The sequence below is a fragment of the Micromys minutus genome (genome assembly GCF_963924665.1).
Source record: "Micromys minutus genome assembly, chromosome: 3".
NCBI classification, from domain to species: Eukaryota; Metazoa; Chordata; class Mammalia; order Rodentia; family Muridae; genus Micromys; species Micromys minutus.
The window spans coordinates 81,732,231-81,756,761 of record NC_137972.1 but is presented as its reverse complement, the minus strand read 5'-3'; the positions used below and the strand labels follow the sequence as shown (position 1 = coordinate 81,756,761).

Genomic DNA, 24,531 nt, shown 5'->3' with positions numbered 1-24,531 from the left:
GCTATAGTATGAACACTTAGAGAATTATTTTTGTTATTTTGTAATGGGCTTCTTTCTCACAGGTTCACAGTTAACAGAAGAATCTCTGTAGTTGGATTTGGTTTGTATGGATCTATTCATGGGCCCACGGATTATCAAGTGAATATACAGGTACTCCCCTTTCCTCTTAGCATCCTGAGATGTAACAGCAGCTTTTCAGTAAATACTGTCCTAACAAGAAAACAAGTTTCATTGTCATTGTGAAAGGCACCCAGAAGCATCAGTAGTACTTTAAACCATTTCTGTTTTGTGGTTGTTGTAAGTAAAAAATTCAGTTTTGGGAAATTTAGGTCCTTTACAAAAGTGTTAGTATACTGGAACTATCTTGTGGGTTTTTTGTTTTTGTTTCTGAGATGATAGGTGTGTACCACCATGCCTAGTCGACCATTCTTTAGGGCTGCTCAACCTCAGCTCTTTGTAATAGGGCACTAATGTACAGTGGGAAAGCATGCTAAACACCTCTTCTGTTCCATCTTTCCTAGAGATCTGCTGCTCTCCCTTGGGTCACATACCTGTCAAGTAATATTATTTTGTAAAACAAATCATTTATGAACTATGCAGTGCTTTGTATCTTTTATACATAAAGTATAAAAATAAGAGAAAAGGAAGTAAAACATGTTTCAAGGTTTTATCAACAAAATAAAAACAAGCCTTTTAAATGTTAACCCCTATATTCTTTTTAATAGTAAAATCGTTGAGCCTTGTAATGAAATGCATGCCTTTAAAATGTCACTACTTTATATTTTTGTGACTAAAAAACAATTTCTGTGACAGCCAGAAACAAAGGAAAAAATTTCTTTTCATGCTGTTGTTGTATATGGGTTAAGTATGTTTACACATGCAAAGGTACATATTAATGTACATGAATGCATGTAGAATCCAGAGGAAATCTTGAGGTTTATTCCTCACCTGCCATCTACCATTATTTGGAGACAGTCTGTAGGACAAGATGGCCTTGAACTGAGTGCTAGGGTGCTAGGAAGCTTACGTGCTATAAGTCTGTGTATGCATACTATGTGCATGAAGGAACCTGAACAGATTGAAGAAGCATTAGATTTCCTGGAAAGTGGAATTAGAGACAGTTGTGAGCCATCGTGTGAGTACTGGGAAATGTCCTCTGAAGGGACACTTAAGTTTTCTTAACTGCTGAACTAGCTCTTAGGTCCTTATCTCACAGACTTGTGGCATAGAAAGGAAAGTCTGGTGGTATAGACAGAGATGGCATTTACTATGTGAAAGTTCATTTTTATATGCTTGCTTTGTTTAAGATACACTTTACCTTTCACCTAAAATGAGAGCATGCTCATCTCAAAAGACAACTTTGGCTCAGCTGTATCAACAGCTGAAAGTATCAGAGACTTGTGTAATAGAAGGGTGTGTTAGCTTAGAACATTTTTGAAAGTTGATCCATATCTCTCCCGCCATTAGCTATGTGAATTATTAAGGAAAGAGTGACTGTTAGCACTGTATCAGTTACATCTCAACTCCCCAGAATTCCATGGGGCAGCAGTACTGAGTAGGAAGTAATGTAAATTGGCAGTAATTGACACAAAGAAGGTGTTAAAAATGAATCTATGTGCTGATAATGATACCTCATAATGGCATGACCTCTTTTATTGAACCGGTAGTAGATATTTGAAGGGTATGTTCACTGAGTGTAGTGGTGGATGCCTTTGTCCCCAGCTCTTGAGAGTTCTACGCCAGCCAGAACTACATAGTGAGACCTTTTCTTTGTTAAACAAACAAACAAAAAACTTGAGTCAGGTTATATTAATAAATGGTACATGTCTTAGTTTTCACAGACTCTACACACCTATATAGCTAATTCCTAGTCAAGGAACAAGACAAAACAACGTCTAGAATTCTTAGTGATCCTTCTGCCCGCCCCTACAGAGTTCTAACCTTAGGTAGCTTTTGCTCGTTTCATTATTGTTTGCTAGAATCTTGGCAGAAAGGTGGGCTTGTGAGGGGAAGGTTGCCCCTGCATACTGTCCCCGTGTTTGGAAGCCTTCCTAGTCACTTGGTAAGCTATGGCTTGAGCTTTTCAAGCTGCCCTTCCTGAAGCTTCAGCCCTCTTCCAACAGATAGCTCTCTGTCCTCTTTATCATCTGACTTGGCACTTCCAGCCTGTTTCCTGTTGCCTGGACCCTCCTTGAGGTTGTCCCTTAGTGCCGTTAATCACTTGGCACATGTGATAGAACTAATTGAAGGTATTCACAGACATGACAATGCATTTAAGGACATTTTAAATGCAGTAATTATTGAAGCTGAAAGTGTTGAGATTATTCTAGGTATAAGACATGGGCTAAGCAAGGAGGAAAGATTCTTCCCTCTAACATCTCAAGGCCACATTCTAGAGTTCGTATACCAAACTCCTTTCTTACAGAATCCTTCTTCTGTAGCCAAGCCCCTGTTGCTTGCCTATTCTTGTGATGCGTGAGTTAAAGAGCCATTTTCTGATCATCACATGCTTTAAAAAATTTATCTGTGATAATTAGAGAAAAGTTTATACTACGTCACAATTTCTAAAAGCTTCATATTCTTTCCCACAAGACTGTTACAATTTAACTTAAATGTAACTTTTCTTTTAAAAAAATCACAGATCATCGAGTATGAGAAAAAACAAACCTTGGGACAAAATGATACTGGATTTAGTTGTGATGGGACTGCTAACACATTCAGGGTCATGTTCAAAGAACCTATAGAGATCCTGCCCAATGTCTGTTACACAGCATGTGCAACACTCAAGGTAAGAGCCACTCAGCCCCTCAGGCTGTGCCCAGTATGCACTCATGAGGCTCCTGGCTTCCATGTTCTGCTGTGTCACTGGCATGGGAGGTTCGTAGAACGGGGAAGAGGAAACCAGAGCTAAGGTGCTCTACTGCGTTAAGTGCTGCCCAGCACTGTGTTCTGAGAGAACAGTTCTTCCCAAGAGCTTCCTCTTTGTGTAAAGGAAATTGAACTTTCACAGTTGTTTTCTTAAAACCTTTCACAGGTGTTAATGGCTGAACTCCATCTTGTTATTAAAATTGTTTTTAAGCAAAACCCTCATATTTCATTAGATGGCTGCATGAAATTTTATACTGAGTCCATAATGAATAGGGTAGACCATTAGACAAATCAGAACACACTGAGTGCTTCTTAAATAACAACTGCTGAACCATTTGTTTTCATTTAGGGTCCAGATTCTCACTATGGCACAAAAGGACTGAAGAAAGTAGTACACGAGACTCCTGCTGCAAGCAAGACTGTTTTCTTATTTTTCAGTTCCCCTGGCAATAACAATGGCACATCAATAGAAGATGGACAGATACCAGAAATAATATTTTATACATAATCTAGTGTTAACAACCATTCAGTCTAATCTCAAAAGCATAAACAGCTGGCCACAAATAGTTTGAGTGTCTTGAGTATTTATAATTACAGAGTAAGAAACATTTTAGTTTCTTAGAAGTAAAATAGTTAATTTAAATCTCAGCATGATACAAAGGCAGACTTTCCTTTTTCTTGTTATTCTCGAAGCAAAGAGAACCAGGTTTGTGTGTCAATTGCTGTCTTTCTGCCTCATCTTGTGTGATTTTGTAGATCCACTGACTGGTGATCTTTCAGTATGGGAATTGAGAGATTCTTGTCATAAATAGCAGATGTGGGTATGTTTGTTTGTTTGTTTAAACTTTTGTTTTAACTGTTTTGAAAGCTAGATGAGAAGGATGAGTTTTCCTACAGAATTCTTTTTAACTCAAATAACTAATTTTAGGAAATTAAGAAAACTGACTTTATACTTGGGGTTTTCAAATATCTGGTCATTAGCTTTTGGAGTAATGCTAAAAGTAAGCCTAGAAAACACCCAAGAAACGTTTCAGTGCATTTCCAGAGAAGGTATTTTGTAAGAGTATAGAAGTGAATCACACAGTTTTAAAGCTGGAGGTGGAGTTGGTGTAACTTCACAGTGTGAGATGAACAGATCTAAGGAGATGATCAGAGACGGCTTCTTTATCACTCCATCCCACAGCCTGTCGTGGGCGGGTGCTGCCAGTAATCCAGATGATTGACTATGACAGTTGCCCACAGGTAACCACGTCACACTGCAGTGCCCTGTGCAGCAAGAAGGGGATAGATGGCCAGGATTCCTAACAGCTGCTTGGAATCATAAAAGCCGTCCAGCCAGTCCCTCCTGCTGAAAAGGAAAGGAGTCTTTGTGTCACCTGCACAGTTCTACCGTTGATGTGACTGACACATCCACAGTGGATCACAAAGTGGATCAAAATGATTTTTGGCAGTGTGAAATTTATACATTTTTATATAAAACAGATTTTTAAAATACAAGTAAGATAATATTTTCCCCTTGAAAATGATTATCTTATTAAAAAAAAAACCTTGTATAATTAAGCTTAAGGCATATCAGTCTATCAGATAGTTGTGGAAAATTACTAAAAATAAAAATTCTTTAAAGGATCTACTTAAGAATTTTTCTAAATAGGATATAAAACTTTTCATCAAAAGTAATATTTTGTATTTTCAAGATGGCAGGGAGGTGATGTGGTGTTGGTGGCTAGGATCGCTTGAAGTTGTTGAAGAAAGGGAACTGTTTTCACCATGATCTTATGGGTATAAGCCTTCGTTAGCTGAAATACCCATGGGATGTGTGATTCTGCTTAACTGAAGAGAAGTAAAGTATGTAGTAGCCATTCCTTAACCAGTATTGCATGCAGAGGTAAGTTAGTGCTTCTTGACATTTGGGGCATTCCCATGCCTTGTGTTTTACTGAACAACTAACTGAGTGTATTCACGGAAGGTGCAGGACATGAAACCACTCACTGACGTTGGGACACCACCTGCAATTTTTTAAATAAATTTATCCTTTTTGTTTACCTATTTTTTTGTGTGTGTCACTTCTCTTTTTCTCTAAAACTTGAATGAGATACTACTTTGGAACAAAAGTTCCAGTTAATTAAAGTTTAGCGTCCATGTACTTCTAATTTTAACTAATACTTAGAGAGTTGGGCAGGGAATAACTGAGAGGCACAGCAGTTGCCCAGTGTAGTGGTTTGAGTGATAATGCCCCCCTAGGCTCCTAGGGCCTTAGAAGTTGTGGCCTTTGCATACATACCATCGTGCTTCCCACCGTGAGGATAACTTGGACTGAACCTCTGAACTGTAAACCAGCCCCAATTAAATGTTGCCTTTATAAGAGTTGCCTTGGTCATGGTATCTGTTCACAGCAATAGACTATTGACTAAGATACCTAGCTTGAATTCCATCCCTAGCTCCAAAATGCCAGTCATTGCTGCCTGAAGGATTACTGCATTGGCCTTTGCACTGTTTTGCATACATTCTTGCTTGTTATTACATCATTGTGCATTGGTATTACAATGCCCAAACAAAGAAGATAATAATTAGAAAGGTTACTGCGTGGTATTGAATACGATTTAAAGTCATTTTTAGCCCCACACTATTGAGCAGGTAAAATGTTTTGTTGAGTTGCCAAAACAGCCAGGTGGTTGTGGTGCACACCTTTAGTCCCAGCACTGGAGAGACAGAGAAATGTGCATCTTTTGAGTTCGAGGCCAGCCTTGTCTACAGAACAAGTTCCAGGACAGCCAGGACTATACAGAGAGACCCTATTTTAATAATAATAACAAATAATTTATAGTTTTATATAATTATATAATGTACTATTAAGACACAATGTATATATTATATATTATTTTCACTACCTATGGTAGAATAGCAATACATTGAAAGAGTATTCTGGGCTGAAGAGATGGCTCAGAGGTTAAGAGCACTGACTGCTCTTCCAGAGGGCCTGAGTTCAAATCCCAGCAACCACATGGTGGCTCACAACCATCTGTAATGAGATCAGATGCCCTCTTCTGGTGTGTCTGGCAGCTACAGTGTACTTAAATATAATAAATCTTAAAAAAAAGAAAAGTAGTCCTTTAAAACACTGCTAGTCTACTATCTACCCAACAACTTAAGATGGAGTTTTTGCACTTTGAAACATTGTAACTTAGGTCAACATGAAGTTTTATGAAGACATACACTTTGAAAGGAAAAAATGCTTATAGAACAGTAGTAGGTGTCACTTACTGCCCTCTTCAGCTGCCTGTCCCTGTCCTCACATTCAAAAACAAGAGGGAGCCACAGCATTTATTCTTCCTACATGCCAAACAAAACAAAATACTTAACTCCATTGGCAAATTTAGGTAAGATTTATTTTTTTAAACCTAATTTTACATTGGGTTTCTGCCTTTTGGATGACAGATCCTGTTCTTTCCGTTGGGGCAGGTGGCTGTGTGACAGATTGACCTGCTCTTTCTAGCTGGCGATGAAGTCTTTATTCTCTGGAGGGTAAGATAATAAATGGAGAAGGCTGAAGGGCTCCTTAGAGGACATTTTCCCCTCCTTTACCCATCTAGCCACATGCTAGGCACCATCAGTAATTCACTAACGTGCCCCCTCCCTTTAAAAAGATGGTCAAGTCTCTAGAGCAGTAGTTCCCAACCTTCCTAATGCTGAGATCTTTTTTAAAAAAAGATTTGAGTACAGTGTAGCTATCTTCAGACACACCAGAAGAGGGCATCAGATCTCATTACAGATGGTTGTGAGCCACCATGTAGTTGCTGGGATTTGAACTCGGGACCTCTGGAAGAGCAGTCAGTCTCTTAATCCCTGAACCATCTTTCCAGCCCCGGATGCTGAGACCTTTTAATACAGTTCTTCATGTTATGGTGACTCCTGATCTTAAAATTACTTTTGTTGCTACTTCATAACTAATTTTGCTACTGGTATGAATCATAATGTAAATATTTTTAGGGAGGTTTGGTAAAGGTGAAAATACATACAGGTTGAGAGCCACTGCTTAAAAGAGTATCATCATTTCACCTCAAAATTCAAATTACTACAGTATAATTTTGGCTCCACTTTGTGCCTCTATTTGTAATTAAGAAGAAAGAGGCAATAAGATTTCAATGCATACTATCAAACCTCTAAAAGAATTAAGTACTGACAAAAATATATTCATATAGTTTTACACCAAAATGCCTTTTAAAATCTGTACACGTGTCTCTTAAAAAATAAAGTTGTAAGAAAAAAAAAGGTATGGTGTGGTTTAACACCTGGATCACTTCTGCCTCCTAGTTTTTCAATTTAGTAGGCTTTAGCCACTTATGACCACACCACATGACATGTTGTATGGAAATGGTGTCTCTGGGGGACTTATCTGAGACATCCCATTCTGATCCCAGCCTTTAGTGACTATTCTCAGCACTCACATTCCAGTCCCACCTGTTTCTGAATCTGAACGTTTCTACCCTTTGACATTTGACATTCGTCACATTCCCTCTCTGTCCTCCCTTCTCCTCTCCCTCATCTCTTCCCGTCTTCTGCTCTCCTCTCCTCCCCTTTCCCTGCTCTCCCTTTTTCCTCTCTCCCTTCTCTGTCCCCTCTCTCACTGGCACGTCTCTGATGTTTTGGTTATGTATTCAGGTAGCTCCTTAACTATTCCACTTGGATATCTCCAATCATTTAAAAACTAATGTACCCTAGAAACTCCCCCAGGGACTTCTAAACCGGTTTGCTAGCCCTAGACTTGGGCATCTTCAGATGATCTTTCCTCCATCTCAGATCATTCTGGTCCCAAAGATCCTCGAAATGGTTTACAAGCCATCTATCTCCCATTTAGGTGGCATGCCTATCTCTGGGCATATACTGTCTACACATTCTAGCCTAACTGGACAAGGCCAGTCCCTAACTTTAGCACCTGCATTGATTTGCCTCTGCTACACGAGCAGCTGTATCCCACTCCATAGTGGTCCTCTCCTTACACACTGCCCTGTGCGAATTGCTATGGTGCCACGTAGGGCAGGCGAGCACCGAGGCTGTTGCTCTTGCCAGTCCTACGGACACGTGACAACTTTCCCTCTGCTGATGAAGATCGCTCATCAAAGCATCACACCCCGAAGAAGCTGACGGGTTGCAAAGGAATGAAAACCGCGCCATCCCGGGGCAAGGTGGCGCTCTCAGGTGCGTGCTGACGCGCATGCCGCGTCCGCCCGTGACTAGCGCAGGCGCACAGGACTCTTCCGCCATGCTGTGGCCCTCTGAGGCGCCTTCGGGGTTGGGATGATTCGGCTCGCCGTTGGTCGCTGTGCTTGTCCTCTGCTAGACTCCTGTGTGATTCCACAATGCCTAAGAAAGTCGGTGCGACAAGCAAGGCCAGTGGCAAGCCCCGTGATGTGGAGAGGGTGGGACACGGGGCTACACTGGCGGGGAACAGAAGCAGCGCCTGGAGGGCGGAAGACCTCCCTTCGGGTCCAGGTCTGAGACTTCCTGGGTCGCACATTACCTTGCTCTAGGAACAAAGTAGGCTCCGCTATGCACCCGATGTCCTCCGTCTTTGCTCCCGCCTTCTGAGGGTTACACTTCCTGGCCAGATATGCGTTCTGCCTCCCAGTGGTGGCAGATGGCTTCCTTCTGTCAAGGAGACTGCACTGCCTCCCCTTAATGATCTCTTGTTCTCTGACGCTGTGATCCTAGCCCCTTGAAGACAGCGAGTATGAATCTCCTCATACCCACTGTCTGCATACTGCCCTGTAAATTGTTTTCTGTTGTTAGATGACATTTAAATGCCAGTCATTGTTCTTTCTGCCATGGACTCCTCACTCACTCTGAGCTTTGCAATGTATTGGATATAGAAACGGCCCTTCTTCTGAGGAATAAGAACTATAAAGCAGACTATGGGAAAAAGTCCTAAGCTAGCCAAGAGGTCTAAACAGGACACACACACTAAAAGCTTTGGGCCATGACAAGTGATGTGTCTCTGCTTGTGGGGAAGTGAATTATAAGCTGACCTAAGAAAGCAGTCTAATATGAGAAAGGTGTGGAGGCCAGAGCCAGGTTTTAAGGGCAGTGCAAACTGTGTGGTTGGTGGGAAGCAGGCGGACTGTGGAGGGATGTAGGAATGAAGTATTTTGTAACCTGTAAAATTGTGTGTGTCATTTTAGGGTAAAAACCAAACCAAGGAACCAGAGACACCACCACCACCTCCTACAGGGCCTGTAGCAACTGATCCTAAAGGTTTTGTCACCATAGCCATCCATGCCAAACCTGGATCCAAACAGAATGCTGTAACAGGTACAGTCTGGGCACTGCAAGGGACTTGTATGTGGACCAAGCACTTTTTTAAATCTTCTTTTGCCTTGTTATCTAAAAGTTTATCCTGTAACTATAAACAGTATTTTTTATAGCTCCAGTTAAAGGCTTCTCCACTTAAACATTCTCTAGTCTCATACAAAGATACTTGAAAGAAAACGTACAATATTTAATACCAAATCAGATGGACTCTCTGTATCTTTTCCTTCTTAAAAAATGTGGTGTTTTGGAGATGGGCCTGGCTATATATACCAGTAATTCACAAGGACTTAGGAACTGAGGCAGGAGGTCAGCTAGAATACAAACAAGACCCCCTCTCTAAACAACAAAATGTTTAGGAAGGACACATTAGGAAATCTATATATAGCTTAGATTATTCTTAATTATTCCTGTTCCAAAGAGTAGAGGCACTGCTGGAGAAGAGAGTCTTTGGTTTGGTTTCATGACCATTAACCTAAAGAATAGGAGAACACCTGAGCACTGAGCCCCCGACTCACTCATTCCTATGTGGAGTTAAAATTAGATCTGCATGATCTTAAGAATCTTTATTTTCAAGATAAAGCTTTGTGCCGGGCAGGTCTTTAATCCCAGCACCCAGGAGGCAGAGGCGGGCAGATCTCTTGAGTTTGAGGCCAACCGGATCTTCAGAGTGAGTTCCAAGACAGAGAAACTACACAGAGACCCTGTCTCAAAAAACAAAGATAAAGCAATGTATACCAAATTATTTTTGTATTTTGAAAATAGTACATCAAAACCAAAGTGCTAGGTAGGCCTGGCTTTCACTCATGTCCTGTTGTCTTGAATCTGTTGCCAGATAAGAATCACCGTGTGCCTGATGCTGGGCTCACACTTACCTTCTGCCTCAGCAGAAGTGCTAGGACTGTAGGCCTGTGCTCCAAGCCCAACCTTTGGCCAGCATTTCCTAAGTCAAATCTAAGTGGAATCAATTATAAGGGACATAAGTGTTTATATACAGCATTTTTTACAAATTAGAACAACTAAACTCTTCTATCCATTATAAGACGTGGTACAATGTCAGAGATGCTAAAATGAAAACCTGCGTCTGAGAGGTAACGGGAGAGCCTTTTACTGTCTTGTTCGTGTGGGATATGCAGAAGTGTTTGTTATACAGGGTGTATGAATATGGATGGGGACGACTTACCTCAGATTCACAAACTACTTTGTGTAAATCTTCTGCTCTCCCAATAGCTGTGAAGTGCTATAGACCACATTACCCAGTTCCAACTGCATCACCTGTAAAATGGGGCCAATAATGGTACTAAGTTCCAGTGGAGCCCCTTAGGGAGGCGTATATGCTCTTAAAAGTAGTGAAATTAGTATATAAATACTAATGTATTGAATATTGAAAGCATCTAAGATACATATCTCAAAGAGGAAGGAACCTAGCCTAGTGGTGGGCTTTTCCTAATGTGAAACCTGAACCCTGTGCAATCCAGTATGCAGCTCCCTCTGCTTCCTAGAGCTCTTCCCATTCTAAGGCAGTGTCTAGTTGCCTAAATCCAAGATGCTCTCTAAGACTCTAGCCCCGTCTCAGCAGGGCAATAGGGTTTTGTGAGTGTGCATTCTGTAACTGTAGAGACTCTTTCTCCTCCTCTAGAGTATCAGGGTAGTCATTCAATTCAGTCATTGTTTGTGTGCAAGAGACTGAGCCTAGCTCAACAGTGGGTCGTCGAAGTCCTGTCCCAGGTAACCTCTTACTGCTTGACAGTCCTTTGCTGCATGAAGGAGGAGCCCTTTAAGGATGGAGTTGGTGCCGTTTCTTCCTAGATCTGAGCACTGAGGCCGTTGGTGTGGCCATTGCGGCGCCTCCGTCTGAGGGAGAGGCAAATGCGGAGCTCTGTCGGTACCTATCCAAGGTCTTGGACCTCAGGAAGAGTGACGTGGTTCTGGATAAGGTGGGCCTCTCCTTTTTAAATTATTCGATTTTGATCATAGTTCATATTTTCTATAAAAGGTTTTTGTCAAGCCATGTGTGTCTGACTGTTATGCCTGGGTGTGTATATCTGTACCACATGTGTGCCTGGTGCCCTCAGAGGCCAGAAGAGGGTGTCAGATCCTCCAAGACTAAAATTACAGATAGTTGTGAGCCACCATGTGGGTGCTCGGAATTAAACCTGGGTCTTCTAGAAGAGTAGTCAGTGCTCTCAACTACTGAGCCATCTTGTTAGTCTTGTAAAGTCAGGTTTTAAAAACTTACTCATTTAAATGCCAAAATGTGTGATTTCCATCTCCTTCATCCACACTGCCTCCCGGTAGGGACCGCCCACTCCTTACAGTCCTTCCTTAGGCTCACTTACAGTATGTTTCCCATGAATGTATAACTGTGCCTACTATCAGATTAATCATGCCTACTTCCTTCAAGACATCACTGTACTGAAAAGAATCTAAAATGTCTGCTTTCTCCACTAAGGAGTTTCTGACTCCACATTGATCCTGCTCACTAGGGATGCTGATTGTGAGTGTAAGTTTATATGAAGTTAGACTGACAGAATCACCAGAGAATGACTAAAACAAGCTCCTGGCATCACGGTGGACATGCTGAGATAGAGTCTGTATGTAAGGGACAGGCCATGGTCACAAAGCTCTGCATGTGTTCTAATTCTGCACCCTGCAGGTCATATCTGGGTGTCATTAAAGTCCTTGATTAATAAAGTACACCTGAAGGCCCATCTGATCAGGCCCTGTTTTACCTCCCCCAACCTGTGGCAGATCGTGCCTGACCTTGGCCGTGCTCCTTGCTTACATTAGCAGGAAGTACACCCCATTCTTCCCTTTGTCCACACAGTTCATCTAAGATAAATTCCTCTCCAAAGTCTGTGTTCTGTAAAAGCCGTGTTTCAAATAAATCCTCTTGCGAGATGGTTTAAGTGATTGTGAAGTCACATGCGGTTGGTTGTGTTTGAAGTTTTAAAAAAATGTGTAACCATTTACAAAAGGGCAGTTAATATTTAGGTGTTTTAAAAGTTTATACTGAGTTGCCATATTTGATATTTTAAAATTATTTTCCTTTGTAGTTTAAACAAATTACTTGAAGCTAGAATATTATCCAGGCATGGTAGGAAGTACATGTGACCCCAGCACTTGAAGGGGACAGAAAGCATCAGGGGTTCAGGTTTATCCCTGGTTCTGTATTGAGTTTGAGCTACCCTGGGCTACATGAGACCCTGTCTTAAAGAGAGAAGGTAAGACATAGCAATTGGAACCTTGTAAACATTTATGTTGAAACTTTAATACCAGACTTTTGTTATAAAACTTGAAGTAGAAAAGCAAAAGCCCTGGAGAGTTGTAGGCACTTGCAGTGAGGTGGACGCGCCCAGGGCCGTTGGGAAAGGCCGGGCATAGCTCCTGGTGGGACACGCTGCCCCTGCCAGTGTTAGGATACTGATGGTGTCTCTTTCTTTCTGGCTCAGGGTGGTAAATCTCGGGAAAAGGTGGTGAAGCTCTTGGCCTCCACTACTCCGGAGGAGGTCCTGGAGAAGCTGAGAACAGAAGCTGAAAAAAAATGAAGGCGAGAAATGTGCACTTCCTGCGGAGCTCTCACAAGGAAACCACAGAGGAAAGTATACACCCGTGCCCAGGCGTGGAGAATAAATACATAGATCAAAGCAGACTAAAATAAAAGTACAAAATGTAAAATCCCTCGGGATGGCAGCTGGAGAGACAGCGCAGCAGCCAAGAGCACTTGTGGCTCTTCCAGGGGACCAGGCTCAGCTCCCAACGCTGACACCGGAGGCTCACACGAACTCCAGCTTCAGGGCGTCCCGACACTCTTTTCTGGACTCTAAGGTCACTTGCAGACCTGTAGTTCAGATATGTACATTCCAGGCACACATACACAATAAATAAATAAACCTTTAAAATCCCCGAGTGCAAACAGCCTGAACTAGATTATTCTAACTACATGGAATCACAAGGAAACAGCAGCTGTCCGTGACAGAGCTTCTGATCTCGGGCATTGGGAGACGAGTTGAACATCAGAGCGTGGAAGCTGACAGGAAACCCGCTCTCTGGACTCCGTGTGAAGTGTCCTTAGCCTCATAGCGCCACAGTGGTTCTGGAGTTCTGGGGTCCTCTAATTCAGTTTACAACTAGAAAAACCTTTTGTACAGCTTCTATTCTAAGGTTTTTTTTTTTTTTTTTTTTTTTTTTTTTTTTAATGCAGAAGTGTTTTCTTTATATCTTTTAAAGATCATATGGAATATTTAGTGAAAAAGTAAGTAATCATGAAGATATATAACTTAATGTCAGTTATTTTTAGAACCTTGTAAACTTTCAAATCTACAAGTTCTTAGGAATCTCCAAAGATCTTAAAAGAAGAAAGAAGTGTCTGGAGCAAGTAGTTAAGAGTGCTTACTGCCCTTGGAGAGGACATGAGTTCAAGTCCCAGCACCACAACAGGGAATGGCTCACAACTGCCTATAACTGCAATTTCCAGGGATCCAGTGCCTCTGGTCTGAGGGCACCCACATTCATATGCACACACAGACGCATACCTGCAGAGATAGGCACATATATAATTATGTTAAATATGTTATTATGTTAATTTTTAACTTTAAAATTTAAGAATGATAAAGATGTCCTGGATGTTCTTTTCATTGTTTATAAAGCCCATCAGAAATCATTTGGGAGTGTTTCCTGCTGTGCATGAAGCCTTGGATTCAGTCCCCAGCATTGTGTAACTGGGTCTGGTATTACACTCTTATATCCCAGCAGTCTAGAGCTGAGGGCAGGAAGATGAGTTCAGGCATTCCTTTACATAATGGAGTTTCAGGTCAGCCCGGGACACATGAGCCTGTATTTCTAGATCTGTATAGACAACATGTATAAATTGCTCAATAATGTATGTGTATACATAGCTGAAGAGATAATAAATATATCTTATATGTTTGAACTAAATTGTAATGCTTTAGGTTGTTGATTGTGTTGTTTCTGAGACAGAATCTCATAATGTAGAACTTACTGTGCAGCCTTATGCTTGTTCTGCGATTACATTCAGACGTCCACAGTGTGCCCAGCCAAGTTACAGTGATGTAGTAAGTTAACATACCACTCTGATTCGTAGTGTGTGCTTTGCCGGTAAGTACATAAGAAATGTATCAGTCACATACAAGAAATACCAACTATAAAAATGCTTGATGTAAAAGAAGTAGAAATTACCCCTGGAGGCTCATCCAAAGCACAGTGTCATTCCTTAGAGGCAGACTTGGTTTAAATCCAGCTGCCCTCTCTTGTAAGATGCTTGTCTACCACCCTGCTTCCAAGTCATTGTTTCATGTGGTTTGGGCTAGAGAACTTTCCCAAAGTTCCACTGGGTATCAAAAGGCATTTCACAGGTGCATGTGCAGCAGAGGATATCTCTGGCATCAATGAGAGGAGAGGACTTTGGTCCAGTAAAGGGTCATTTTCCCAGTGTAGGGGAATGCTGAGGTAGGAGATAGAGGTTAGGAGAGGGAATACCTTCATGGAAGCAATGGGTGGGGGAGGAGAGGTGGGATTGAATTTTAAGTAGAGAATATGCAATAAAAAAATAATTAAAGGCATTTCACCTGAGCACTTGCATGACTTACTACAGGACTATTCTTGTGGAACAGAAACATATTCCATCCCCATGTCAAGTACATGTGTTAACATGCTTACTAAATGAAGTGGGAATTTCTGGTTTCGTTGGAGACTCAGTTGTGTCATGGGATATTTTCCTGGAAACTGTCTTATGAGAAGAAGCTTTGCTGAAGCAGACACTTGGAAGGATGTTTTGCTGAAAACAGACACATGTTTTTGGGGGGAGTTGTTTGGTGAAAGGGCATTTGATGTTTTTCTGGAGAGGATGCTTGAGAGACAGGCGATGTTGAGAGAGAGTATAAATACAACCCATCAGACAGTAAATGACACTCTTGCATTGGTTCACCTTGCAGCTCTTTGCTGGTCCTTGTTGTGCTTGGCTGACACTGGTCTTTGCTGATGACATTCTAGCATTGGTTCTCCTTTGCTTTCTTTCCCTGAGCTTCACTTGTGACTTTGTAGAGAGAAATGCACCAAAGAACTTCTGGTGGTATTCTGTCTGCTGCTTAAACTTCCCAGATTCATACCAGTTGGCAGAGCCTTGCGGTTTCTTCTGGATCAAGCCGCGGTTACTGATTCGTGTTTGGTATTTTGCTATGGACTGGATTGCTGACCACAAAGATTGGAATAGCTCCAAAGAACCGTTTCTGAACAGTCCGCAACTTCTGCTTCCTATTTCTTTCCCCTGCCTCTGGTGGGTGGTGGGCTATGGTGGGTGGTGGGCTATGGTGGGTGGTGGGCTATGGTGGGTGGTGGGCTATGGTGGGTGGTGGGCTAGAAGGGAGGTACATTGAAGCATTAATGAACCATAGTCAAAGCAGGTTTTGAAAAAAATCTAAGCCTACAACAAAATCCAGAAGTGTCCTTAATGGGCTGATGAACAGCTCAGTAATGTCGCAGAGGGCCCACTTTCCTTTCTGTGGTCATGCCAGCTTTATTCTCAGTCCCATGTCACTGAGGCAGAGAGCCCTGGCTCCGGGCTTCACATCCATGTGAGACCCTCTGCTACAAAGAGGGCAGCTCAGAAGAGCTATGGTGTTTGTTTTCCAGAAGTTCAGCTCCCTTCTACCTCATACCCGATCAGATTGCATGAAGTTTCTAAACCACCCTCTTGGCAAGAAATGCCCACCCATTAATAAGTAGCTGGAACCAATGAATAGGAAAGATTTATCTTAATTATTGTTGGCGAACTAAGGAGAGCTGGAGAGAGGATAGGTGCACTCTGAAGCAAACGGAGAAATGGACAGCAGAATAAAATTGACAAGCATGGAGGCTGGAGAGGAGTAATCCTCTTAAAAATCTCTTTTTAAGATAGATTTATTTATTTCACGTATGTGATTACTGTCCTCAGACACACCAGAAGGGGGCGTCAGATCCCATTACAGATGGTTGTGAGCCACCATGTGGTTGCTGGGGCTTGAACTCAGGACCTCTGGAAGAGCAGCCAGTGCTCTTAACCACTGAGCCATCTCTCCAGTTCCCTTTTTTCTTCTTTTGAGATGAGGCCTCACCTGTTGCCCAGACTAGTTTCACATTGCTAGCTTTAAGTTGGCCTACCTCAGCCCCATGAGTTCTGGAACTGCAGATGTCTTCCACTCACCATCATTATTTGACTTTGAAGTGGCCATATTTTAACAAGGAGCCTTTGCCTAATTATTTTTTAGAGAAATACAACAATATTTTCTAACAAGATGCATCATGATAAGCATGTGGGTGGTACAGGGCCTATAAGCCCGCTGCAGAGAGGCTGAGGCAGGAGAGACTGGTGAGATCCAGTCAGGCCTGGATTAAACAGTGAGAGTAACTGCAAATAAACGAGAAAACAAAAGATACGTGATAGTGAAACTATCAAGGGACTGGTGCAGGGCTTGTATTCAAGATGGGCAGTCCCTTCTTCATCTTCAGGAGTCAACAGCTGCCTGTCCTCACTCGTGGGAACCTTGACCTGCCACAGAGGCTGCTTAGGCAGCTGGGCCCTGGTCTCACCTCAGGGATACTGAAGTAGAGCCAAGGACATGCCCACTATCCTTTTTCAGGAACTGTGACTCTAGCCTGGTCCACCCTCTAATTCTGAGTCTTCAGAAAGGCCCGGGACACTGCTTTTCTTGTCCTGTGTCCTGGGGAACCTCGTTTTGCCAGAGCTATAAGTGAGCTGTAACTGAGGGCTAGTGTCAGGTGGTACTGTGGCCCTGTGCCTGTCACCTCTCACTGCCACCATAAGAGATAGTCTCTCCAGCACAAATGTTGTGATAATTCGAATTCTCACACCACACATTAGCAGAACTTGAAGAAGGAAAAGAAATGAGATCATTCTGCTCAGGAAGCAAGGGCAGATTTTGAACTTGTGGTTTCTGGGAGCCACTCCACACCTTCCACTGGCTAAAGGATAGAGAGAGAACCAAAAAATGCAAATGAGACCATTGAGTATTTAAGGCCCCCAAAAGCTAAAGACCTGGATTTTAGAAGGCATGCTCTAGGCTGTGGACCTTAGGATTCTACTTCAAGTTTTCAAGGATTTGGTTAAATAGTTCCTTAACTGTAAGGCAGAATATAAATAGTTGGAACCTACTGTGACCACAAATCCAGATTGTTTTAATATATGTGATTAGGAACTAAAAACCTGGGGTTGGAGAGATGGCTCAGTGGTTAAGAGCACTGACTGCTCTTCCATAGAATCCAGGGTTCAATTTCTAGCACCTACATTGACAGCTCACAACTGCCTGTAACTCCAGTTCCAGGGGATCTGACACCTTTCACTCAGACATACAGGCAGGCAAAACACCAATGCACATAAAATAAAATCATAAAAAAGCCCAAAACCCCAGATTTTCAGCTTACGTCCAGGAGGTGGCACCAGGGCAGCACAGCAGAAATTGACAACAGTTGGCTGGTGGCCATCAGTTTATTTGTGTCAGGGCGTCTTTTCTGCACTGTCATTCTCACACACTTGGGTCCTTCTTGTCTTTCCAGAGATGCTTTAGGCTTAGATCTTACACAGGACAGTGTTGACTGAGGGCCGGCGAGGCCCTCAGCAGTCCCAGGTGAGTGCCATGAAAGACCCAGGATTCTGAGTCCTTCTCTCTACTCTGCAGCTTTCAGAAATCCCACCTGGTCAGTGTTTCTGAAAATGGCATCGGGCAGAACTGGCCAGATCCCTAAACATGCCTACTTATTTGCATGAAGAACACACTGGCCAATAGGCTATACAACGGGACTTCTACTGAAAAGACTCTGTCCCGGTGAGAGACCCACAAATGCCTTTATTGGAAGGTGTGTTAACCTGGAATCAGAGCCAGGGAATCCCCTTATACATATAATTTAAAATAATAAAAAGAGGAAAAAAAAAAAAAAAAAAAAAAAACACCAGAGGACGAAAGACCACACTAGAAAAAAAAAAGTGAGGGCAGGTCAGAGAAGCCAGGGAAGGGGACACAGTGGCTGCAGGAGTCTAAGGAGAACCAACGCCTGTGTGCTGAGCATCCCAAATGGATTCTAAGCAGAACACGATGTTCAAAGATGAAAGAGGGCTGGAGAGAGGGCTCAGCGGTTAAGGGCACTGATTGTTCTTGCCAAGGTCCTGAGTTCAATTCCCAGCAACCACACAGTGGCTACAGCCATCTTTAATGGGACCTGATGCCCTCTTCTGGTGTGTCTGAAGACAGCTACAGTGTACTCAACATACATACAATAAATAAATAAAATCTTAAATAAATAAAATCTTAAAAAAAAAAAAAGACGCAAGAAAACGCTTGAGAACAAAGGAGGACTTTACAGAGAGGTGCGGTGTCCCAGATGACGGGCGTAGTGACAGCCAACAATGAGACAACCTAGTACATGCTGTGACTGCAAAGTCCAAGAAGCTTGTGAGCAATCAGACAAGGAGCTGAGGTGTGGAGGGAGAGATGGTTTACAGCAGTGGTTCTCAACCTTCCTAATGCTGCGACCCATTCGTACAGTTCCTCGTGCTGTGGTGACATGCGACCCTAAGATTACTTTCATTGCTACTCCATAACTAATTCTGCTGATTATGAATCATAATGTAAGTATCTGATATGCAGGATGTCTGATACACAACCTCCAAAGAAGTGGTGACCCGCCCCCCCCCCAGGCTGAAAGCAGCTGGTTCAGGGGTCAGACACTTGCTGTGTAAGGCCCGACACCTGAGTTCAGCTCCCAGAACCAAGACCCACTGTGAGAGGACCAACTCCCAAGATTGGTCCCAATGCCATGCATGCACTGTGACATGTGTGTGCCCTTCACCCCCACCCACACAATACTGATATCAATGTTAGAAAAGTTTTTAAAAATTTGAAGTTACAGGGAAAAGCACTTTAACTTTTATATATCGGCCACTTTTGTGACAAGCAATCTGACAAAAGCAAACCTAATAGGGATTTTTTGATTCAGTTTGAGGGGGCAGCCTATCAGGTTGAGGAGGGCGTGGCAGGCAGCAGGAGCTTGAGGCCGCTGGCCACACCGCACTGTAGTCAGGAAGCAGGGAGAGGCCACACTCAGCTCACTTCCCACTTAGGCAGTCCAGGGTATGTGAGATCCTAGTGTTTTACGTGTCTTTTAACCTGACTTTTCTTTTTGTTCTCTCATACCGTTTGCAGCCTCCCTCCCTCAATTCCTTCCCACCTCTCCCACCATCTCTCCCTCTCCTCCATTCCCTGCTCATCCATTTCCCTTCAGAAAAAGCAGGCCTCTGAGGGATACCAGCCGAACTCAGCATAACAAGATGGAACAAGACTAGGCACAAACCTTCACAAGACTAATGAGGCAGCTCAGAGGAAAAGGGTCAGACACCCCCCCACTCCCACCGTTAGGAGTCCCACAAAAACCCCAAGCTAAACAACCAGAGCATGTGGTGTGGACCCACGCAGGCTCTGTTTGCCACTTTAAGCTCTCGGAGCCCCTTTGAGCCCAGCTTAGTTGATTCTGTGTTTTATAGTCCTCTCCACAGAACACAGAATAAAGGCAGGAAAGGACATGTGAGCAAAGGCAGTGTAACATTGGTAGTACATGAAAAATGAAAAGAGAATGTCCAAGTATATACCAAAAAAGTGGACATTTAATCAGTGTCAAATCCATACATATTATGAAAATAAAATCATTAGTTTTTAATCTGTTGTTGACTAGAATGGTATCTACTGTACTGTTCAGTATATGTTTTATGTTTATACACACACACACACATACATCTCCTCACTTTGGCAAGAAAGACAGGAATATATAACTCTATAAATCTTTGTGAACATGGTAAAACATAAAAGAACATATAATGGTTGGGTGACAGTGATTAAGTTTTATACGGCCTCATTCACTCTTCACATTTATTCTGTATTTTCATGGAGTGTACATAATGAAATATAAAAGGAAAAGAATTTGAAATGACAAAACCCTCTGGCTTTTGCAATTAGGACAGCTTTGTTTACCTCATGCAGACAAAAAGAGGCTGGAGACAGGGGAGTCAGAGGCACTGGCAGTGGAAAAAAACCATGAGATCACAATCACCCTCCCCAGAACTGGTCTCAGGAGAGGTCACTGAATCACAGAGAAAACTCCACTGGGAATTAATACATAGGGCTCTCTGTGCCCCTGGGGACAGAATGAAACACCATCTAAATTAGTTCATCAGCCCATGAAGACACTGGAGGGATATTTGTGTGCTGAACTTTAATTTTTGGAGGCAGTCTTCCGCAGCAGCCGGAATCAGATGTGCTATATAATTGAAGATGAGCTCACAATTTCCACCTTCTGCTTCTTATATAGAGCCGTTGATTAAATGCATGACTTTGTGAATGCCAGGCAGACACTCTTCAAAAGCCATACTCCCCAGCCCCGTGAGCTGAACTAGTTTTTACATTTTCATTTACAAAAAAGCTTATTCGATATATTTAAATTATATTCTTTCCCGTCCCCAAACCCCAAGATCCTACCCACCTCCCTACCCACCCAACTTTATAGTATCAATCAAAACACACACAGTAACCTCACAGAAAAACCAAAAAATTAAAAATCAAAACAAAATTCAAAAAAGGAAGACAAATTAGTAAGACAAAAAAAATACACCAAGACAAAAAAATGCATTAAAAAAAATGGAGTCTGTTCTGTTAGCCAGCTACTCCTGGGTATGAGGGCTGCTCCAGGGAGTAGTTGATATACCTGGTGACACTCCATTGGAGAAAACTGATTTTCCGTTTCATGCTGGTATCAACTGTAATGCAGATGTCAATGGTATATGTGGGTGGGACTCAGTGCCCACTTCCTGTTTTCAGTCTGGGATTTGGTCTGGTTTGAAGCTGTGCAGGTTCTTTGCATGATACACCCATAGAGCAGAGTGTCATTCAACCCTGGTCAGAGAAGCTTCGTTTTGTAGTAGCTGGGAATTAACAAAAGGACCCACAACTGGACAATGTGCAGAGTAAAAGACTTTAGAACACTCAGCTCTAAGTGGGAAGTCTTCTCAACCCTGTAAGAGGCTCGGGGACCTGTGTGAAAGAGGAGGCAAAGGTCGTGGATGATTCTAAGGACTCAGCACCTTCCAGAAACAGCGAGGCTGGTGTGCACAGAAACTCATGGAGACTGTGAGCCGAACCTCTTAACCCAATCCAGAGAGATTGGACCCAACGTCTTCAAATTCAGGAGGTATGAAGCGGCTACTAGCCAGGCACCATTATGTGCCTAGTCCAGGGCTGTATACTTGGCTACTTTGTAACTGGTATAGGATTTGTACTTCTTCATGATCTATAGTATAATTTGATATGTGTACAGACAGCGACTAAATCAGGATAATTAGCATTTCTGTCATCTCACACATTATCGTTTCTACGTGTCAGGAACTCGGAGCCTTCTAGGTACTTTGGAAAGTGGAATGTATCTTACATTGATTTTACTCAGCTACTTCCCACCACTGATTTTATTTTGGAATCCTTAACCAACCCTCTCTATTCCCTTCCCTCACCTCCTCCTAGTTTCTAGTGACCTCTGTGCTACTCCATGTTTATGTGGTCAACAAAATTTTCATTTCTACTAGTGATATGCGGTGTGTCTGGCTTATTTCTCTGAACACAGTAGTAACCTCCAGCAGTTCTGTCCCTGGGCACATGATTCCACCCTCCTTGTCTTTTTGAGATGGGATCTTTCTATGTAGTCCTGGCTGTGCTGAACCTCACTACACAGACCTTGACCTCCTGCCTCTGCCACACTGTTAACCTGCTCCTACGTAGCCTGGGAAACGGTGAACCCCACAGGTACTACCCACTGCTCATTTCTGAGGATAGCAGTTCCTCAGAGTGTTTCCCTGATGCCAAGGCCTCCCTCCTCACCCTGCACCACCTTACAGATTACAGCTCTGCAGATAGGCACCATGTAGCTATCCTGGCCCAGGGCCACACTCAGAAAGTTCCACTCACCTTAGTTTCCTCAAAAGCTAGATTCCTAGAAAGGAGGAAGTATTTGCTCTCAAGGTTCCCTTGAGGTCCAATCTACTAATTAGATCTGGTTTTTAATTTGTTCTTTAATAATATCGCAGAGCCTGGGAAATCTTTGATTAGATACTACAAAATGTCATGTACAGCTCTATTTTAATCCTTAAGTATTAATTTAAATATTGACAATGTTAATTTTCTGTTACTGTAGACAGTAGTGCTAATTGAAAGTTCATTTCCCAAGTAGGACTGAAAGTTCAAGGTCAGCCTGGGGAACTCAGTAAAACTCTCACAGAATAAACTGTCTGGAAGACAGGGCTGAGACACGGACAAGTCTAGCTTATTTCCTATCCCCAGTATCAACCTTACAGCTCAGGATTTAGATTTCCACAACCAAATCTTTGTTTAGATCCTAGGCCCACGTGTGAAAAGCTTTGTCCCAGCCTGTGGGGTCCTTGGGAGTTCAGACATAGGGCCGAGTAGGAAGTTCTTCAGGTTAACCTGACCCCCGTCCTTCTCCTCCCCCATCTCATTGTCACACCATCATGAGGTGAAGCTTCTGCTACATGCTCTTTCCACAATGTACTGCCCTGTCAAGAGCCCAAAAGAATAGGGCCAACCATGACTGCAGCCCGAGATCATTAGCCTCAAGTACCTGTTGCCCTTTTAAATTTCCTCGTGTATACTGACTACCAATGAACACAAATGTTAAAAGTCAAGTGGAATAAAAAGGTAGGAAAATATTAAGGCTTAACAATGTTATGAGCAAAGTACAGTACTGTGATAGTTTGAAAAAAAGCAGCTCCCAGAGGCCCAGAGAGAGTGGCTTTGTTGGAGTAGGTGTGGCATTACTCCTTGTTGGAGCAAGTGTGTCTCAGTCTCTTCCTGCTGCCAGTGGTTCCAGATGTGGAACTCTTAGCTACTTCTCTAGCACCATGTCTGCCTGTGTGCCACCATGCTTCCTCCCATAACAATAATGTACTAAACCTTTGAACTCTAAGCCAGCACCAATTAAATATTTTCCTTTATAAGAGTTGCTGTGGTAATGGTGTCTCTTCACAGCAATAGAAACCCTAAGACAAGTACTTTTATTAGAATTCAAAATTAGTGCTGTCAGTAACCTTCGGAATGAAAGGTCATTTCCTTCTACTTTAGCACTCTTAAAACTATGGTGGCTCAAGAAAACTGACTATTTCCAGGTTACATCTTGTTTTACATGTACTTATGCTCATTGTAACTAGTAAGATTTTAAGGCATACTATCAAACCTTTAAAAAAATCAAGTACTGACAAAAATGTATTCATATACTTTTTATGCAAAAATGCTTTAAGATCTGCACATTTATCTTTGTTTTTTAAAAATAAAGTTCTTCAATTAAAAAAAGAAAAAGAAAAAGAAAATCCCTCATGGGGAAAGCCAATGAACAACAACAAAAAAAAAAAACCTATGGTGGCTGTCCTCTGAAAGGATCCACTCAGCAGCTGACTCAAGACAGGTGCAGGTATCCACAGCCACAGTGGATGGAGCTTGGGGACGCTCGTGGAAGAACAGGAAGGACTGCAGGCCCTTGTGGGGATAGGAACTCCACAGGAAGACCAACAGACTCAACTAACCTGACCCTTTGGGGCTCTCAAAGACTGAACCATAAACCAAAGAGCATGCACGGACTGGACCTAGGCTTCCCACCCATATGTCGCAGATGTGCAGCTTGGTCTTCATGTGGGTCCTGAACAGCTGGAACAGGGGCTTCGAAAAAGCTGTTTCCTGTTTGTGGGCTATGTTCTTCTAGCTGGGCTGTCTTGTCTGACCTTAGTGGAAGAGGATGATCCTAGCATCACAGAGACTTGATATACCAGGGCGGGATACAGAGTGGAGGAGGGGCACTTGAGTTACCCACTCAGAGAGGGGGTAAGGGGATAGGGAAAGATTGTGGGAGGGGATGACCAGGAGTCGGGCACTGAGGGGGATGTAAAGATGGTGATGGTGATAAAAGCAGCTGACATCCTGGTTGGGCAGGGTGGCATACATCTGTATCTCCCACTACTCAGCAGTCTAAGAGCTGTCTGACCCTAAGGAATCTGGGCCAACCTCAGCAGAGAAATTCCACTCTTAAATGATAAAAAGAAAACTGATGTTTCTTTACTCTTAATTCTACCATATGGTCCTGCATTTTCCTTGAGGTATACGAAACACAAAAGGCAAATTGTATCCTCTGTTAAACATCTGAAGACCAGAAATCTCTCCAGATGCCTTTCCTAAACGGCTCCAAGAACCCAAAACCTCCTCTCAAAGCAAAGGCACAGGGTTATTTTATAAGCTAGCTACCCCA

The 24,531-nt window shown here is 42.7% G+C and overlaps 2 protein-coding genes across 2 annotated transcripts in view; both read left to right on the top strand.

Moving 5' to 3' along the window:
• The window catches only part of BTBD1 (BTB domain containing 1), a 33,453-nt gene extending 28,543 nt beyond the window's left edge, over positions 1–4,910 (top strand). Inside the window, exons 6-8 of the mRNA XM_080915084.1 lie at positions 63–150; positions 2,642–2,788; positions 3,218–4,910. Coding sequence (XP_080771210.1) covers positions 63–150; positions 2,642–2,788; positions 3,218–3,376 — 394 coding nt within the window. The 3' untranslated portion in view covers positions 3,377–4,910. The remainder of the gene's footprint in view (positions 1–62; positions 151–2,641; positions 2,789–3,217) is intronic.
• A 3,253-nt stretch (positions 4,911–8,163) lies between these two features.
• Positions 8,164–13,311, top strand: LOC308418550 (UPF0235 protein C15orf40 homolog; the record flags this gene model as incomplete). Its single annotated transcript, XM_080913936.1, has 4 exons — positions 8,164–8,358; positions 9,045–9,174; positions 10,981–11,108; positions 12,624–13,311. 4 exons carry the CDS (start codon positions 8,164–8,166, stop codon positions 12,717–12,719), a joined length of 549 nt encoding a protein of 182 aa, XP_080770062.1. The 3' UTR covers positions 12,720–13,311.
• Positions 13,312–24,531: the final 11,220 nt, after the last annotated feature.